The 19,373-nt window shown below is 39.3% G+C and overlaps 1 protein-coding gene across 1 annotated transcript in view; it reads left to right on the plus strand.

Annotated features, from left to right (window-relative positions):
- PACS1 (phosphofurin acidic cluster sorting protein 1) overlaps window positions 1-19,373 on the plus strand; it is a gene marked incomplete in the record, with an annotated part of 1,397,033 nt that overhangs the window by 888,261 nt on the left and 489,399 nt on the right. Inside the window, 1 exon segment of the mRNA XM_044075887.1 lies at window positions 6,064-6,168. Coding sequence (XP_043931822.1) covers window positions 6,064-6,168 — 105 coding nt within the window.

The following is a 19,373-nucleotide window of genomic DNA, read 5'->3' on the forward strand; positions in this document are numbered from 1 at the left end:
TCTGACCAACTTTTCATATCATTTTCAGGTAATAAAAAAGGTTTGGCAGTATCCAAAACTACCTTGTCCAGATGGTTATCGAATTGCATCTCCTTTACCTATGATCCTACAGACAAACAATTGGAGAATAAAATAAAGGCACACTATACTAGAGCGGTGTCAACTTTGCAGGCCTTTAGAGCTAAATTACCAATAGATACTATTTGTGCAGCAGCAATGTGGACAAGGCCTCGTACCTTTATTACTCATTACAAAGTAGATTGGGGCTCTAGGGACATGGCCACCTTTGGTTCCACTGTCCTGAAGAATATCCTCCCATGAACCTCCCAGGAAAGATGGTGCTAGGGACACTGTTCCCATCAGTAAAGAATGCAGATGAGATAGGACAACTTCACATAAAGACGTTATGTACTCACCATAACGTTCCATATGAGTTGTCCATCTCATCTTCATTCTTACATCCCACCCTCCTACCCCCAGCCTTTTTGTTGATGCTTTGGTGTACCAAGAGGTTTTTGGGAAGATAATTTTCTGGGATTATATATGATATATTTACGTGTATTCATCTGTGTAGAGGGGTATGGATACATCACAAACAAGATCTGAGGAAGGCACTAGAGAGTCATGGGATAGGGATGGAGCTACGAGCTGGTTTGAGACCTCGAGCTTTAGTAAGCGGCCAAGTCTGAACCAAGGATCGGTTCTGAACCCATCAGTAAAGAATGAAGACTAGATGGACAACACACATGGACCACTATGGTGAGTACATAACTTCTTTTTTGTGGACACTCTTAAACATCATGCTTAGCTTGACTTTTCTCCATTGCAGATTAGATTTAGCAGTGGAGCAAAAATGGCTGTCAGCTAGATTTTGATGGATATGAAGGAGAAAAGGATCTGTGACTGAATGGTGAGGGCTAGAGTGGTCTGCAGTAGTTTTCTACAGTGCATAACATACGTATGATGCACAAGTATCTAGCAATCTAATTGGTCAGCAGTTTTCTTTGCCTATTATACAAATGCTTTTAATGTGTATTTTTGTTTTGTCTCATTCCTTTTGTTATTACTGTTTGTTTTTTTGCCCCAGTCCCACTATGTTTCTGCTGCTTTCTGCTTCACTAGCCATAACAACTTTAGTGTCCCCAGTTTTACAGCCATAGTTTGGATTATGTCAGCAATTGGTAGGTTCGAAAGAAGAAATGCAGTACCCCTAGGAGCATTATATATGTGGTCATGTACATGGAGGATTTTTTGGGGTTCGTCTAACTGGAAGGAGCTGATGACATCACATGCATCACTGCCTGTAATGTCTATCAGTTGCAGTCCTACCCTTTAATGCTAAAATTAATGGCAGTCTGTCTTATCTTGGCAAGCCGTCATTGCCAGGAAAGTACCATATTGCTGGCAGAAGTCCCACTCAGAAGTAACAAAATGCCATTCCTTCTCACGCTACCTTATCAGGCTTCTCTAGCAGTTGAGCCACTAGTTGATGTCAGATCGTCTGGGACAGAGTCAGGGCTTCTGTCCCTTTATGACACAGAGCTGGGACCACACACCTTTTTGTTAGCGTACTGATTTAATTTTTTATATATATATTTTTTTTTTTATATAATAAGGAATGGTAGTCCAGTTATTGTCCCCTTGAGGAAACTGTTTTTCTTTTCCTTGAAGGAGAAAGAGGCATAAGAGGGTGAACAAAAATTAACATTTAAATCCACTTTTCTGCCGGCTTACCAAAGGCTACAATAGTTGAGAATCCCCCAGCTTTGTTATGAAAAATGAAGGTTACCCCATTCTGTTTAACATTAACCTCATCCCCAGAATGTTATATGTAGTTTGCTGCATGTGCATGTACAGTTAGTGAGGCATTAGTCTTTTCTTGTATGGCAGACTCCCTACCATCTGCCAGTATTCACAGCCATATGGTATATGGCATAACCAGAAGGGCAGTATTTTGGCACATAATGGAGCATTACTTACCGTACCTGCTCTGCATGATGGAATTGCTGAAATTTGTCTTTTGTGTTTTGCAACGGTTGTTCTTTTAGGGGACTAAAACATCCTGGGAGTCTGCCTAGCTATTGGATTTCTTCAGATCACAAGTGGTAGTTAAATTGAAGGCATTTGTTTGCATGACGTCATAGCAAATGATTTCAAAGAGATTATTCATCACCTCCCACAGAGTTGTGTCCAGTGTTAGAAGTTCTAAATAAAAGTGTAGAGTGCCTTCTCAGTGATTTGGATGAAGAGCTTGTCTTTTTATATTCCCTTTTTTCTCTTATTTCAAAGAGTTCTTTGAAGGCAAGAAGAGATAAAGCAGTATTGATTGTGATGGCCTCTTTCTGGCCTTCCTAATAATTCTTTAAAAACAAAAAAAAATGAAGTAATATTGTTTCTTATTACTTCTTGGTAGCCAAGACAAGTTTCTTTGTTTTTGTTTTTTTTTTTTAGAGAGTGCTGTTTTGTCCCTGTCCTTGCCCTCTGGGAGGATCTCTTGATCCATAGGAGTATTGTTCCGTACCATGCCTTCAATTATCTGTAGCAAGACTGATAAATCTGTGAATTATATTTCCTAACCATGATTTAATTTCCACAGAAATTGTACACATTCTCATGGGACCTGTGAAAACCAGGAGTGTTGCCCCTCACAGTTGGATTTCCTTCCATTGCTTAGTTGATTTTCTTGCCAGAATCAGCCTTTGCATTTTGACTTATGGTTCATCTTTTCCTTAAAGGTGTTCTACATGTAGCTCTTTTAGAAGATGATTCCTTCTTTGGACCTTAACTTTGCAAAGGAAGAGTTGACAGGACATCTTTTAAACCAGCTTGTTCTTTGCTTAGATTTTTTTGATGAATGTTTTTTCTTACTGATATAATTAACTTCTGTTAGAGTAGTTCTAGTACCTGACTTTCACTTGGGAATGGAGAGCCATTTGGGATTTCCCTACAGAAACAAATAGGCCACAGGTGCTCTTGCGTAGCACAGGAATGTCTGGCTCTTGAACTCCTAGATTGAAATGAGTGAAAAATATGGTACTTGCGTATTATCGCAACCACATTTTTGCGGTAATGCTAGTTGCTTCTGTTTAGGTGAAGAAATAGTAATAAACTTTTATAAAGTTTAAGAACATGTTTTCTGTAATGTTTTTAAGTTTTAGGAATGTTTGCCATTCAAACCGCTGAGAAAATAAGTGTTGAAAATAGGTTTCCCGTTTTATCGCTAGCAACTCTTGTCAGTTAACCATGTCCCATACTACTTAATATGCATTCCTTTTCTCGTGCCATCAAATGTTGTCAAAGCAATCCACATCTTATCTGCTTTGTACGCAGAAAAGCATTACAACACCAACTAAACAATCCATATCTCTAGAGGCGTAACACATACTAAAATCAATGCAATTAAAACAGACATTGCACTAAAAACAGAAGCATCACTGTCTACTTATAACAACATTTACTAAGTATGTTTCATTTTTCCTAACAACCATTCATTATATTGTTTGTAAAAGTTTAACCATTAAATACTTTACCTACATTAAATTGCATGTGTCCCACTTACTCTATACTGTTTGAAAAACCTAAACCATTAAATACTTTACCTACATTAAATTGCCTGTGTCCCACTTACTCTATACTGTTTGAAAAACTTAAACCATTAAATACTTTACCTGAATTACTTTGTATGTGCCCCGTTTTTCTTTTCAACTAAAAACATTCAGTTAAAATAAGGTAAACGTGAAGAATAATTCTTCTGACTTGTGTCCCATTTCTTCTTTTAAGTAATAAGTCCAAAAATAACAAGGTAAAGCTGAAAAATAAATCTCCGGAAAGCTCCTCACATCGTACATTAAGTCCCACAGTCCTTTCAGGCCACCATATGTATAAATACAAACACTGTTATCGCTGAATTAAATGCTCAACATCTTTACACCACGCTACCCACAACTCTTAAAATTGGACGTGCTAATCATTTATAAAAAGCACCATCAATATCCCAGTACACTTTATAACAGTTTACCCTTCCCGCTTACACTTCATTTTTGTTATTAAAGTAAATGTCCGAAACATATACTGTATCGCAAAATGTGTTTGCGATAATACGTAAGTACCAAAAATATTTTCAAGTCCAACTTCCTGTGATCACTACAGACCCATACCCATTTTGTGTACCTTCTCAAAGCTTATTCAAAAAGTTGTACCTTATATTAACACCTTGTTTAACAGCACAAAATAATGTTTTGTGCGTATGTATCAAAACCACCATGGCTTTTCTGCAGTATAATTTTATATTTTTCCAAAAGCATCCATCATTGGGTAGAATGAGGTGACCTTACAGGAGCAGTATTTGCTTATTTGACTATGGCATTTATTTCTGTATCCAGCACCAAGCTATTTAGATAACTGAGATAGTAGGGGCTCAAAAATAGCACTCTTCTCCAGTCCCAACAGCATCTTTAAGATTTTGAAATATGAGCACTTTTTAACTCCTCCCTTTCACCCTGTCTCTATGTCTTCTGGAATTCATTAAGTTCATTTCCTGGCCCTCTACTTTTCTCACTTGTCATGAGTAAAATAGCTAATAATCCCTTTACTTGTAACGTAACTAAAGTACTAAAAAGCAGCAGATTACTTGTATATTTCAGTGAATTCCTTTTCCATTCCTGTAACAAGCATTTTGATACGATCTCAAAAGACCCTATTTAAATTGGCATACTTGGTTAATTACTGTAAAACTAACAATTGTAATTATTTTAAATTTGTTTATCGGGTTAATACACTGACTTCCATCCATCCATCTGTCCTCATCCCCTTTTCCCATTTTGCACATGAGGTTGGGATGCCACTTCCACAGTGACAATCATCTTGAGCCAAGGTTTACATTGCCAGGTGACTAGCCCTGCAGCGGTAGTTCATTCGCACCACTCACACACACACACACACACACACACACACACTCACCTGCGGCCAATTTAGTGTGTCTAATTCACCTACTGCATGTCTTTGGGATGTCGGAGAAAACCCACATGACCACAGGGAGAACATGCAGACTCCGCACAGAAGGCAGCTAAGCTAAGAATCGAACCGGAGAACCTCTTGCTGTGAGGCGACAATGCTAACCACTGCACCACCGAGGCCACTTCCTGACAAACAAATGTAAAGTAAAATAATACAAATGTTAGTCTTAGAGTGATCTACCAGGTATGACAAATTCTATTTCAAACAACATCTCATCAAACAGAAGCCATCAACTACCGTATTTGGCAACCCTGTAAGGTATTGACAACCAGAGCATTGAAGGAAACCAGTAATCTGGCAAAAAACCCTACAGACACAGGGAGGGTATGCAGCACAAAAAGCACCCCATCTAAACTAAGCACTGTGAGCCATCAGTTTGAAGTTTACTATTGATGCTAGGAAAAGTTCGGCCAGTGTGTTGTACTCCTATATTTTCCTAGTTTTGAGCTTTGTCTTCTGATTATTTCTGTCAGCCAAGTCTTGCAACTCTGCTTCAGACTAATTATTTGTGCGCTGTCTGATGAGTACCCTTGTCGAAGATGAGGAATTAGAAGTGTGCTTCATGATGCATTACATTTTCAAAAGTGACTAGGCAGGTACTTCAACAATTTTTGTCTTTCCCTTTTTGGAAAGGATATGGGAATATTCTTCCCTGTAACAAGTCACAGTGTCAATCAAAAATGACACACCTAAGGGAGGCTGTCTCTAACCAGAAGTGCTGCCTTTATACCACATCCTGGCAGGCTACAAATAGTGCCTGCTGAAATTCTCCTAAAGATTCAGTGTTATGATATTGTGTTCCATCGTGGTTATGATGTTAAGCTACATTAGACTTGTATTATAAATCTTTCTTGTAGATTATAGCATTTAATAATTTTGTATCAATGTTTTATGTTAATCCATCTAAAATTAATGGGTTTTGCATTCACAGGTGTTCTGTCTGGTAGCTGGATGGCAGAATTGCTTTTGATCTAGTAGCTTGCAAATCTTGAATGCAGTTTCATATCTGTGTCTCTAATTGCTGTATGTATATACATATTTTTCTAGGTTCCTCGTAAAGTTGTCTATGACCAGCTGAACCAAATTATAGTGTCGGATACTACTCTTCCTGAGAGCGTTATTCTAGTACATACAACAGACTGGCAGGGACAGGTAAGGTGGGCTTTTAATGACAAGGATGTTATAAGTTGTCTAAGTAACTCTGTGTGGTAAAATGGATTAAGGTTTTTTGATATAAGGAGTGCTTTTAAGCAAAGGCTTTCTGTACAGCTGATATGTTCACAAAGATCTTAGATATGTGGCTGTCTGAGATGCATGATAGCATGAAATAGTTGATCTGGTTTACCTTTTATTTATAGTACTTTATTTTACTTTATTTTATTTATTTATTTAAATCTGTTTTTATCAGTAGAGCACTGGTCCAAGTGGATTTTGTTTCTGTCCAGTCTGATGGTTACAGACCAAACTACAATTAGTCACATTTTGAGGTATTCAAGTTGCACAGAACTAGAGAATCTGTGGTAATACAAAGTACTCAATGCATATAACATGAAATAATTACATAGCCGTAGTTGGGATGCATAGTTTACAGTTCAGAAGATATATTTTGCTTTATAATTTTTTTTTTGCCAAACAGATGAAAATTTGCATAGTTTTACTGAACAAGCATTCAGATACACATATTGCTAGGAAAAAATTAAACCGTTGAGAATTGTGGTCAGGTCTATAGTCATCATAAACGTCTTATGTGTTAGAGAAATGCATATGAAAAAGGCCACCTTCAGAGTTAAACTCGAGACCTTAATCTTTTGATATCAGTTTCTAGAACACATAGCTGGGTTATAGTCAGAGAAACCCAGTCTTAATTCTTTGTAGTACATAGAGCTTTAGTTGCCCCAATATACTGCTAGTTACAGACCAAAAAAAAAGTGTAAGAGCGTGAAGTGTTTGTCAGCTTTGAAAGCTGTAAGGCACTTAAAACTGCCAGACAGACAGCATAGAGATAACTGTACGTGTGATAAAGCAATAGCTTTAAAAGTCATTATACACTTTACAACTTTGTATTTGTGTGCTTATGGCAACACAAAGTGAGTTGCAGCTTTTAGAGTTGTAAAAGGAGTCTGATGTTGTTCCTTGGTGGCCAAAGTGTGCTGCAGTGCAAAACTAGCACATAAATCAGAAAGATGCATTTTTCTGCTTTTAGAAATGTGCATAAGAAGCTTATCTCTCTGCTGATTTCAGAGTATAATCATTGTGCTTCATGTGCTACAAATACTTATATGTATGCATTGGTTTGAATAATAGTTTTAGCCTGCACTAGTGGCACAGAGGGATAGAGCTCTGACTACAGCCCAGGTGACCCGAGTTTGATTAATGGCTTGGGTACTTGATTGTGCAGGTGGGGACAGATGTATATGCTTATCCTGGAGACGGAAGGAATGCATGTGCCCAGGGACACCTAGTTTTGACCATATTTCCCTGTTATAAACTAAAGCCACCCCACAGTGCTGCCTTCTGGTAAGCATGGTGTTCTGCTAACATCAGTCTCTTGCAGAAATGATGAGTGGTTTAGCACTGATCACTAGTAAATGTCCCACCCAAAAATGTCACTGGACAAGTGAAGGGGGAATACAGATTAATATCAAAAAACTCAATCCCACCCAAAAATGTCACTGGACAAGTGAAGGGGGAATACAGATTAATATCAAAAAACTCAAACAGCCCCTTATGGCTGCTGTAATGATTGCCCCCCCACCCCGGTTTATCTTTGTACCAATGATGGGGAGTGAATTGGCCTGTTGGTTCAGAGGGGGTCAGTGATTAGCAGGCAGCAGTGTAAGTTTCTTTGTCATCTTCTCCATAATATTAGAAATGGCTTACTGGCTGATGTGATTTTGTTTAAATATACATAGGGACTTTAGCTAACACCTCAAAAACTTGCTGCAGGAACAAACAGCCGTGCAAGGAGTCTGTCTTCAGAACAGCCATGTGCTAGAATATGCATGCTGTATAGCGGTGCAGCCCAACTCATCACCCAGCCACTCGATAACTTATGTGTACAAGCATGTGGATTTTCAATTAACTTAATTGATCAAACCTCACTCATCAATTCCCTAATGACCCCTGTTAGACATGTACTGTTCAGCTGCCCCCCCCCCCCAATCATCATCTTTTGCTTTCAAAGCATAGACCGTCCAAAAAGTCTCTTAAATAGACTTACGGCTTTGTCTAGAACATGAGGCTAATCAAGGAAAAAGTTATTTGCATACTCATGCATGGTAAAAGGCAGCCATGTAAAACTGCCAGTCTTGTCACTAGCCAAAAAATGATGCAGTACAGAAATCTTGCCCAACATCTTTGTGTCGTTCCCTGCATATTTTTTTTTCACGTTGCTCTGTCTTAGCATTCCATTTCTCAAAGTGATTAAAATTTTACATTCTATGCCAAGACCCAAGTATTGCATTTTACTACAAGTGCCTGACAAAGTTGCAGTAAATAAATGCTGAGCTTTCCAAATACTGAAACCTGACATGTATAAGTGCTGTTTTCACCCCTTTCTCTAAACCTTTTGCCTTAAGTATTTACCCTGCCTCCATAGTGTCAGGGTCACTCTAGTTTATGGAAGGAGAGAAAGCAACACATACGTAAATGGGGGAGGTTCGTGTTTGTGTCACAATGCCAGAAGCCATAACATTTGTCCTGGCCTTCTTTATGCTGCGGTCATTCTGGCCTGTATTGAATTGCAGAGACCTGCGGTAACAGATAACATAAAGTGCTGGCTAAAAAGCTGCTTCTCCCACATGCACCTACTTCAGTACTATAAATCACCACAGCGAGTTGCCAGGCAGCAGAACTGGAGGAAGTACTGTCCACCTCCAAGAACATTTCATAAATAGGGATGGCTGAGAACCACACTGGCTACTGACAGGCATTATCATTGGAAACCACTATAAAATGTTCTTTGATCTGGCATATGGTCACCTAGCACTTCATCTGGAATACATGAACTCCCAAAGGAGTATCTAGGAAAATGTACAACTGCTTTGGGCATGGGACACTTTAGAATCTGCTTGATGACAAAGTGCACACACACCAGCATCATTTTAGACGTAATCCAAAATGATGAAAGCAACAACTGGTGTAAAGTTGTTTTGTCAGTAGGCTGTCAAATCAGAGCCCCCCTCATCTAGGATGCACAGTGTATTGCTTCCCCTTCTCCAACAGACTGTGGCTGTATTTTTCTGCTGTGCCTCCTCCACTTCCCAGGCTGGGTACACCCATCCTCCCATTTATTCCTCTTCCAGTTGTTCACGTTGCTAATCAAACTTGGGTTTCCTGAACCATAGCCAGGGCTTTATCTTTCTGTGTCACTGCAGCTGGCTGCAACAATAACAAAGTGTCACATCAGAAACCTCCTCTGGGGGTGGAGCCTAGATGGCCAACTGACAGCAGTGAATTTTGAGAGCTCCATAAACTAGTATAATAATATAGGAAAATTGTATTATTTTTGTAAAAGAAAAAAAACTTCAAAGACCAATGCACGTTAGGTTCAAGCAAAGCACCCTTTATTACTTGCAGCAAGGAGACAAAGCATGTAGGTACAGGATTTGTCTGGCTCTTCGATGATCAGTATGTTATTCTTATACAGTTCTCTTCATGTCACACAGAAAATGTTACTATTCTATTGCTGACGTGGTTGGACACAACTTTCTGTATGTTTCACAGGAATTGTTACCAGACTTATTGCTGACATGGTTTGATTATTTGCTGTCTTGCAGAAACATTTTGAGTAAAAAAACCTGGCCTTGGGCTTATTTTAGCCCACCTTAACTTTTCAATTCTTCAATTGTACAGTTCTAATACATGTGTTACATTTTGTCTAGATTCAAGGTACATTTCTAGCTTTAGTACAAGTAATGCTGACTATGGTTTATACTTTCAAGCATCTATTGTTTTCTTTATCAAAGCTTCTAGCAGCTGCATATTTTCTCATGGTATAAGCAGAAATGAAATTTCTCTTTAAGTTTCATGACATTAGCAGAAATGAAATGTCTCTTGTTAAGTTTCTAATAGCTGTGCAGATTCATGCAGTGTGAACAGAATAATGTATTAACCCTTTTAAACCTCGAATGCACTAAGCATGCATATTACTATTATATATTTTTCTAACATTTCCCCCCTATTAATACTTTTATTCTACTTTCAAGATCAGCATAAACATTTTTTTCTTCCCCTAACCTCTTCCTGCTCAGGATTTGCAGTTAAGAGAGTCATTTAGTTTAAGCTCATGAAAGCATTTTCAGTTTTTTAGCAATTCTTCAAGTTCAGCATCTTGGTATAAGGTTTCTGAAACTGAAATTTCTATAAAATTTTTAATCAGTTTTTTTATGCAGGGGATGCAGCAGCACACACATGTCACCAGTAGGATTATTCCTACACAGATGGCAATCAGAATGTTCATCAGGATGCTGCCCCAACCCCCAAACAATTTCTGGAAAAAGTCCGTCAATGGATTTGGTCCTGGTTTGGTCATTGCTGACACCTGCTGAATCACCTCAAGATGTTGTCTATCTCGTGTTTGTGGTCAGGAATATACGAACAGCACTGCTCCTGGCGCCACGTACCTCCTCTCGCCGCTAGGCTGAAGTCAAGAGCCATACGATTTTGAAGCACCACTGTTCTCATGGCAGTCTGTTCATCAGTCACCAATTCCAGGGCAGAAAAGGTTGCATTGCTCATTATTTCGAGAAGCTTAGACAATTTTCTCAGTTCCCAGATTGATTTTGTTGCTCCCATATGCTGGCAGTACACCTGCCCACGATGTAACAGTATCACTCAAGTCCATGTGTGACAGTCCATTGCCCACAGCATGATGGTTTTTTCAGCGTGCATCGATTTGCCCCACTGGATTGACAGGCTTCTAGATTTCTCGAACATTCCGAATTTTCCCTTGAGGTAAAACTGCTGTGTGTCGTATGGCCGGAACCAGGTACCCCAAAAAACAACTGCCGGACCAATTCTCAGGTAGCCATTTATATGCTTTTCTACTGCATATAAAGTAATCTTCTACTTTAGTAGTAACTTTACTATACCCTGACTCTGCATGAAACATTTTTTTGTCAATTATGGGCAGTTGCTTATAGAGGTCAGCATTATGTTTTACTTCACCAATTGTCCTATGCAGCAGTTCAACAAATGAATCGTAGGTCGTGTTGCAGTAGGACCCGATGTTATCAGGTTTAGTGTAGCATCTATAGGGAACAGTCACATTGCAATTGTTCCAACCCACCTTGACTGTATCATTCTTATAAAAACACAGTTCCCTTCTGTCGAACAGACAAGTGCAATGCTACTTTATCTTGTGATGTGACATCTGATGTATCATGAATTAGGTTTTCCCAGGTCTTGTTGGCTCCTAGGGGAACTGAAGTTAACAGTAACCCCCCATATGCTGTTGGTAAAGCTGTGCAAATCCAGCAATTTGAAACATTGAAGGTTTCAGCATACACATATTTGATTGCCTGGTAAGTGTTATAGTTTGGGTGCCACTCTGCACACTTGTTCAGTTCAATTTGCGTGGCTGAGAAAAGGAATGGCTACAACAAAAAGATTATTGTCACTGGTACAGTCAACAGGATGGTTATGCAATATTTTTGTGGAAATGGTTGTTCTGCATTTCTGCTTTCTCCCGACTCTTCCAAGTAGGTGTATTTGGATCTTACTGGATTCCGTCATTTTTACTTTGGACACTTGCTCTTACTCTCTGCCCTAATAGGACCTTCAGCACCGATGGTTTCTTCACTGGGGTTGAGATGGATCAGTCCTATTGCTCTGAACCCCCCCTTTGTAGCCAGACTTTGTGCTGAGGGCCCCGATGGAGAGGTAAGATTTTTGTCCAACTCAAAGTTCTTAACCAGCTTGCACTGCGTCAGGTGTATCCACGAAGCTCGTTCTGCTATCTTGACTGCAGTGGGTGTCGAAAGAAGCACCTGGTAGGGACCTTCGCACCTTGGTGAAGCCCAATTTTTTTCGCTTGATAATTTTGATCCACACCCAGTCTCCTGGCGTCACTGCCACTTCTGATGTTTCGGTTTGTTTCCTATCTGAAACAGAATTTGACTGCAACAGATGTTTAGAACTCAACAACTTTTTCATATATTCAGCTAGTGTAAAATCAGCTTCCTGGTCTTATGACATGAGAAGTTTCCACTGGGGTGTATAATAAGCCCTTCCAAATAGTTTTTCAAAAGGAGTCAATCCTTTTGCTGTAGGGACAGTTCTCATGCTCAACAGTGCCAGGGGTAAACAGTACAACCAAGTTTTTCCTGTCTCGGCTATTAATTTTCTCAATTTGTTTTTTAGTATACCATTATGCCTTTCAACTAGCCCTGCAGATTGCGGATGGTATGCACAATGATTTTTTAAAGAAATACCAAAATGCTTACTCAACTGCTGTATGGTTTGATTTACAAAGTGTGTACCATTGTCACTGTAGATTCTTTCCGGAATACCAAACCTAGGAATGATTTCCTTGACAAGTACTTTTGCCACCATAGCTGCATCTGGATTTTTGGTTGGAAAGGCATCCACCCATCTGGAAAACATATCTACAATGACAAGACAATACTTCTTATTTTCACATTTGTTCAATTCTATGAAATCCATACAAATAGTGTGAAATGGATATGGTGGTATCGGGAAACTCCCTTGCTTGGGCTTTATCGCCCCCTGTGCATGATGTTTGTTACAAATCTGACACATCACACAAAATTTTTTAGAGTAGTTTGTAAATCCATACATTGTGAACACCCGGTTCACCAGCTGTACCATCCCCCCTGTTGAGACATGGCACTGCCCATGGCTCAACAGTGCTGCATAGCGGAACAAATTAAAGGGTAGTATTGGTTTTCCCTTTCTAGAGATGTACAGCCCCTTTTCGAGGATTGCTCCTCATTTTATCCATCGCTGTTTTTCAGCTTGCGTAGGGAGTGTCTGCATTGTTTTTAACATATTTAGATCTAAAGTTTCAGAGGGTTGTAATTCCTCATTTAAAATAAATACTTCTGTGGCTGCTTGATTTACAGCTGTATCAGCTCTCGCATTACCTTTTGAAATTCTATCTTGTTGCTTGGTGTGAGCTGTGCATTTACAAATGGCTACTTTCTGAGGTAACTGAATAGATTCTAAAAGATCTAAAATAAATGCATGATTTATAGGTTTGCCAGTAGGTTTTTCCACTGTTGCGCAAAAACATGTACAGTAGAAAAAGAGTACTGGCTATCAGTAAAAATGTTTACACACTTACCCTTTGCTAAGGTACATGACTGTGTCAGGGCAATCAATTCTGCTGCCTGTGCAGATAAATTGTGTGGTAAAGGTTTTGCTTCTATAATCCCAGTATCAGAGATTACTGCATATCCTACTAGGTTCTGTCCTGCAGGACCCCTTTTGCACGAGCCATCCACATAGTATGTCACCTCGGCATCATGCAAGGGGACATCCGTGAGATCTTTTCTAGGTAGTGTCTTTTGCTCAATTACCTGCAGGCAGCAGTGCGGTGTGCCATCTGCAGGGGTCGGGAGCAAAGTAGAAGGATTTAAAATCATGCATCGTTCAATCGTGATATGAGGTTGGCTCAATAATATAGTCATACAGGAAAGATGCCTAGCAGGGAAAAGATATGCCACCTTTTCTTGTAGTAAAATAATATCGACTGCATGAGGTACTCTCAAAAGTGAGAGGGTGGAACAAGACTACTGAGGCTGAAGCCTGTACTGCCATTGCAGCTGCAACTACTGCTTGTACACAGTGGGGTAAGGATCGTGCCACTGGGTCTAGTTGTGATGAGTAGTAAGCAATGGGGCGTTGCTTATCCCCATGCTGTTGTGTTAACACTGATGTCATGTAACCCTGCTTGCAATCTTCAATTTGGAAAAAACGTTTATAGTAGTTTGGCAATCCCAGAACTAATGAGGACGCTATTAGCTGCTTTAGTTTACAGAAGGCAGATTCTGCCTCTGGTGTCCACTGTAACAAATCCTGCGCTGCCATAGGCTTCTTATATATAAGGTCAGTCAGAGGTGCAGAGTCCAAGGCATAGTTCGGAATCCAACTCCGGCAAAAATTAGTTGTACCCAGGAAGGACATAATTTCCTTCTTGGTAGTGGGTTTTGGTGCTTGCAGAATTGCTATTTTTCTGTCCTCATCTAACGTTCTACCTTCCTTGGATATTACATATCCTAGGTATTTGACCTGTTTTTTCCAAAGCTGTAGTTTATTTTTATTTACCTTATGCCCCTCAGCGGCTAAAAATCGTAGAAGTGCGATGGTATCTTCTCTACAATCCTGCTGGGTGGGGACCACCAGCAAGATGTCATCAACATAAAGTAAAATCTGACTGCCTCTCGGTGGGGTGAATCCCGCCAAGTTGCTTGCCATTTCTTGTGAGAATATCGTTGGACTTCACAATATCCATGTGGTAGTCGCTATATGTATACCTTTTCCCCTGAAATGTAAATGCAAACCAATACTGGCTGTCAAGGTGTATCGGTATCGAAAAGAACGCGTTGCTGATGTGTACCACAGAGAAATATTTTTGTTGAGGTTTTAAACCATTCAACAGGGTGTGTGTGTCTGGCATCGTGGGTGCCCTTGGTATTACTGCATCATTTACGGCTTGTAAATCCTGTACCATATGCCATTCTCCATTGGTCTTTTTAACTGGAAATAAGGGTGTGTTACATGGTGAATCAGGAGATTCTACTAGTATCCCTCCTTTAAGTAAGGCTGCTATAATAGGTTTTATCCCTGCCTCTGCATCTTTTCTTAAGGGATACTGTCTTCTTTGTGGTCTGAATGCTGACTTTGACGTGATAGTAACTGGTCCCGTTGTACGAATGAGTCCTACATCTGATTTCCCTGTTGACCAGAGAGTCTCTGGTATGTCTCGTAAGGCATTCCCTTCCTCCTTTAATAGGAGTGTCAATCAGCTGTCCTCGCTAGACTGCAAGTGCACAAGTGGGTTGGTCTGAGTCATCCAATTCAACTTTTGTACTTGTATTCCTTGTTCTGACAGTTCTAGTTCTGTGTGTTTCTCCCATCTCGTGACTTTTTCTCCTAGGCCTGCCCATTCTATATTTCTGTTTTTGGTTAAGCTAACCTGTGGTAATCAATTAGATTTATAAAGTGCAAAGAACTCCTGGGGCAATGAACAGCTGGCTACACTGTTCCCTCTGTGTCCCAGTACAGGTTACGCAATATCAACCTGTTTGTATGATTCTTAAATAACTCTTGCTCATATTCCTTATCAGGTCCTGGTATGTTACAATAATACAGGGTACAGTGCAACAGGTGTTGCTTATCATTGTCAAGGGAGGGGAACTTGCTGATGGCTAGGTTCATTAACTCTTTGGTCACAGTCCCTGGACCAGTCATAACCAAGTCCTGGCTGTACCAATAAAACATTTCACCCTCTGATTGCACTATAAAGGTGTTAATCTGTCGCTGTGCTTTCATACCCTGCATGGTTGGGACTACTGCTATACCAAATAGCTGCATGAGGTCTCTGCCCAAGAGGTTTACTGGGCATTTTGCAGAAACTACAATTTTGCTTCTTTGTGTCAATCCTGAAACTGGATCAGTTATTGCAATGTTACGGGAGAGAGGCTCCCGATACAGCTGTCCATTAGCTGCTTTGACCAGTATGTAATCAGGTGACTCTGTGTTTTCTGGCAGTTTGGAGGGGTGGATTAGGGTTCGTGATGCCCTTGAGTCACACAAAAATTTGACCTCCCTCCCTTCTACCAAGAGTGTAACTTCTGGTTTTGTGTCTGCTAAATAGCGCTCCAAGCTCAATAAAGCTAGGTCTAATATTTAATTTTCTTCATTGTCACTAACTTCCTGCACTTCCTCTACTCCCTCTATCACATTCTCATTTGTCCTTTCTTCGCTAGCCCCTTCTAGTGATTCTTGACTACCATATAGTCAGTCCTCACCCTCCTTGTCTTCTGTTGTTGCCTTCTTGTTTTTCTTGCAATCCCTTGCCAAATGTCCCTTTTTACCGCATTTAAAACATTCTCCCCTTTTTTCCACCCTTCAAAGTCCTCTGATCGCTGATCAGATTGTTTCCCTGCACATTTTTCTTGCCCTTTTTCCCAGACTGTACTACATAAACTTCTGCTCCATCTTCTACAGAAAATACTTGAGCTTTCTTTTTCTTTTTGCTATTAAAATGCCTTTCGGCATGCCTAGTATATTCAAGTAATGATTGTAACCTGCTTGTACAATGGTCTACCATGTGTTTTGTAATAAAACTGCTTATAGGTGTGCTACTGCCTTTTAAAAATGCATTCTTTAACTGCTGTTCATATGGGGAATCTTGTGTTTGATCTTCAGGAAACTGCATTCCACAGTGGTTATTAAAACATTCTAACAATCTGGCATAATACCGATCAATTGTTTCACCTTCTTGTTGGATGCATTAATTAATGCAAGTCCAGTCTGCCCTAGGTTTCCATTTTTCAGAGATGCGGTCTGGAAGACCTTTTACTCTGGTCTCTAATTCTGCGCTGCTATGTAGGAGGGGTCTTTGTGCAGCATCACGGGGATTCCAATTCCCACTAATCATGTACCAGTCTGGCCCTACAATTTGTCTAACTACTTTTTCTATTTCTTCTCCATTTAGGTTATAACTCAACCTCATTCCTTGTAAATCTTCTGAGAATTTTCTGAAATTAACCTTTGGATGGGGAATTCCCTCAGTGGCTTTCTGGAGTCCAAGGTCTATACACTAAGATAGTTGGGTCCTGATTGTCTTGACCTGCCTGAGGATTTGGTACTTCTGTAAGAGGGCATATTTCTTTTCCTTCACCTATAGATTGTGAATTCTTAACTGTTTGCCATAACTCGATACCTTCTTCTGAATTTACCTGCCTTTGTTTGGGACCTGGTCACGATGGGATCTCTAATTTTAGTCAGTTTTAATTTCACAATATCTCTATCTTCAGTGACCACAGGATATAGTGGGGTTGGACTAATCTGTTCACTTGCTTCATATTCTGGTAAGGGAGGCGGAGGTGCTGATGATATTACTAAGTTATTATCCTCCCTATCTAAAAACATTGCTTTTGAATCTTTGTTTTTTTTTTGTTCCCTACGGCTTACTTCCTCCAGCCACCTGTGTGCCTGAGGAATTCCTAATCGATGTTGCTTTTTTACCCAACCCTTTGAATAGTTTTTGAGCTGTTTGATAATTTTGATAAGCGAGGAGTTTTCTAATTTTCCGTCGAATTCGTATTTATTAACCCATTTTGAATAATATCTAATATTGTCGGCATGCTGCAACTGCATATATTTTACGTCTTCCATTAACGGTGGGTTTTGGGGTCTTTTTGTGCAATTATTACCCATTTTGTTTTACCCTTTGATCGTTACGTAACGTCTCTTAATCTTTAACGTGGTACCACGGATTTTGTTATAGTCTCTTCAGAATGACTGCCTACTTGTTCTGTTTCTCCTGATCTATGACTAGACAGTAATCTTTTTTGTCCCTGACTTGCAAAAATACAATCTGACAAAAACAATACACATTTAGTCCCTGATCCAAAACAGAAAACAGAAAAAAGAAGATTCACCTTACCTGAGCTTACGTGATTGATCACCGATTCTCAGAGACCCATCCTTCAGTCACAGATCAGAAAGTGTCTGGCCTCTTTTGAACGACAATTCAGTCGGAGGACTTTCTATATAAGAAGTACCAATTTGGTTTCTTCCCCGTACGGTTTCAACCATCTGGCCGTCTGATCCTAGGTGAAGAGAGGGTTCCGGTCGGAAGGACCAATCTGTAAAAGGAAAAAACTTCAAAGACCAATGCACGTTAGGTTCAAGCAAGGCACCCTTTATTACTTGCAGCAAGGAGACAAAGCATGTAGGTACAGGATTTGTCTGGCTCTTCGATGATCAGTATGTTATTCTTATACAGTTCTCTTCATGTCACACAGAAAATGTTACTATTCTATTGCTGACATGGTTGAACACAGCTTTCTGTATGTTTCACAGGAATTGTTACCAGACTTATTGCTGACATGGTTGGATTATTTGCTGTCTTGTAGAAACATTTTGAGAAAAACAACCTGGCCTTAGGCTTATTTTAGCCCACCTTAACTTTTCAATTCTTAAATTGTACAGTTCTAATACATGTGCTACATTTTGTCTAGATTCAAGGTACATTTCTAGCTTTAGTACAAGTAATGCTGACTATGGTTTATACTTTCAAGCATCTATTGTTTTCTTTATCAAAGCTTCTAGCAGCTGCATATTTTCTCATGGTATAAGCAAAAATGAAATGTCTCTTTGTTAAGTTTCATGACATTAGCAGAAATGAAATATCTCTTGTTAAGTTTCTAATAGCTGTGCAGATTCATGCAGTGTGAACAAAATAAATCTATTAACCCTTTTAAACCTCAAATGCACTAAGCATGCATTACTATTATATATTTTTCTAACAATTTTCAAGTTTAAAATGCCAGAAATCTATAGATAAACTACTAAACTACATAAATATCAATTTTGGTAGAGATGTACAAAAATTTTCCTGTCAAGTAACTTGGAGATATATTGAGTCACTGAATATGAACAACTCAAGGAATTCACACCCAGATGCTGCTTTGAAAAAAGAACTGCAGTTGATGACAGCTACCTTACAGGAACTATCTTTGAAGATGGATGGCTTTTGACTTAGAAAACCTCCAATTAAATTCTCAAAAATGTACTGATACTCTTAATGAGCTATTATAGCAACAATATACAAAAAGTAACAAATAGAGATTTCTCTAAATGACATTGAAGGGAGACTCAGAGGAAGAATTCCAAAAATAATTTCTGCTTAAACAGAATGCATGGTTGCTTAACAAAATAGATGACGTAGAAAACATGGAAAGGAGAAATAACATAAGGATCTTCAGAGTAAAATAAACAAATCCTTGGACTGATGCTAGAAAGAAGAAACAAAAAACTGATTACAAGATAGCTGTCCCAAAAAAATAACTCTTATAACTACATCTCTCAAAGTATCAACTGATATGGTACATCACTTGTCATCTGTTTTTATTTAAAAATAAAAGAAGGGTTTCTTTAAACAACTGAGTAGCAGTAATGATTTATTCAGAATGTTCAAAGAGTCCAATAATTCTTCAAAAACAAAGGTAGTTCAAGATGGGTTACTATTTTCATTGTATATAAGCCAAATAAAGCAACATATAATGCAAACATAGAAGATGTTCTTCGTGTTTCACTGTTGCAGTCATTACATTTGGGTAATCTGCTGGCAGGTTGCCCTCAGTCAGCCTGATTAACAAAGT

This window comes from Protopterus annectens, chromosome 6.part1, assembly GCF_019279795.1.
Source record: "Protopterus annectens isolate FY-2018-M chromosome 6.part1, PAN1.0, whole genome shotgun sequence".
Taxonomy (NCBI): Eukaryota; Metazoa; Chordata; order Ceratodontiformes; family Protopteridae; genus Protopterus; species Protopterus annectens.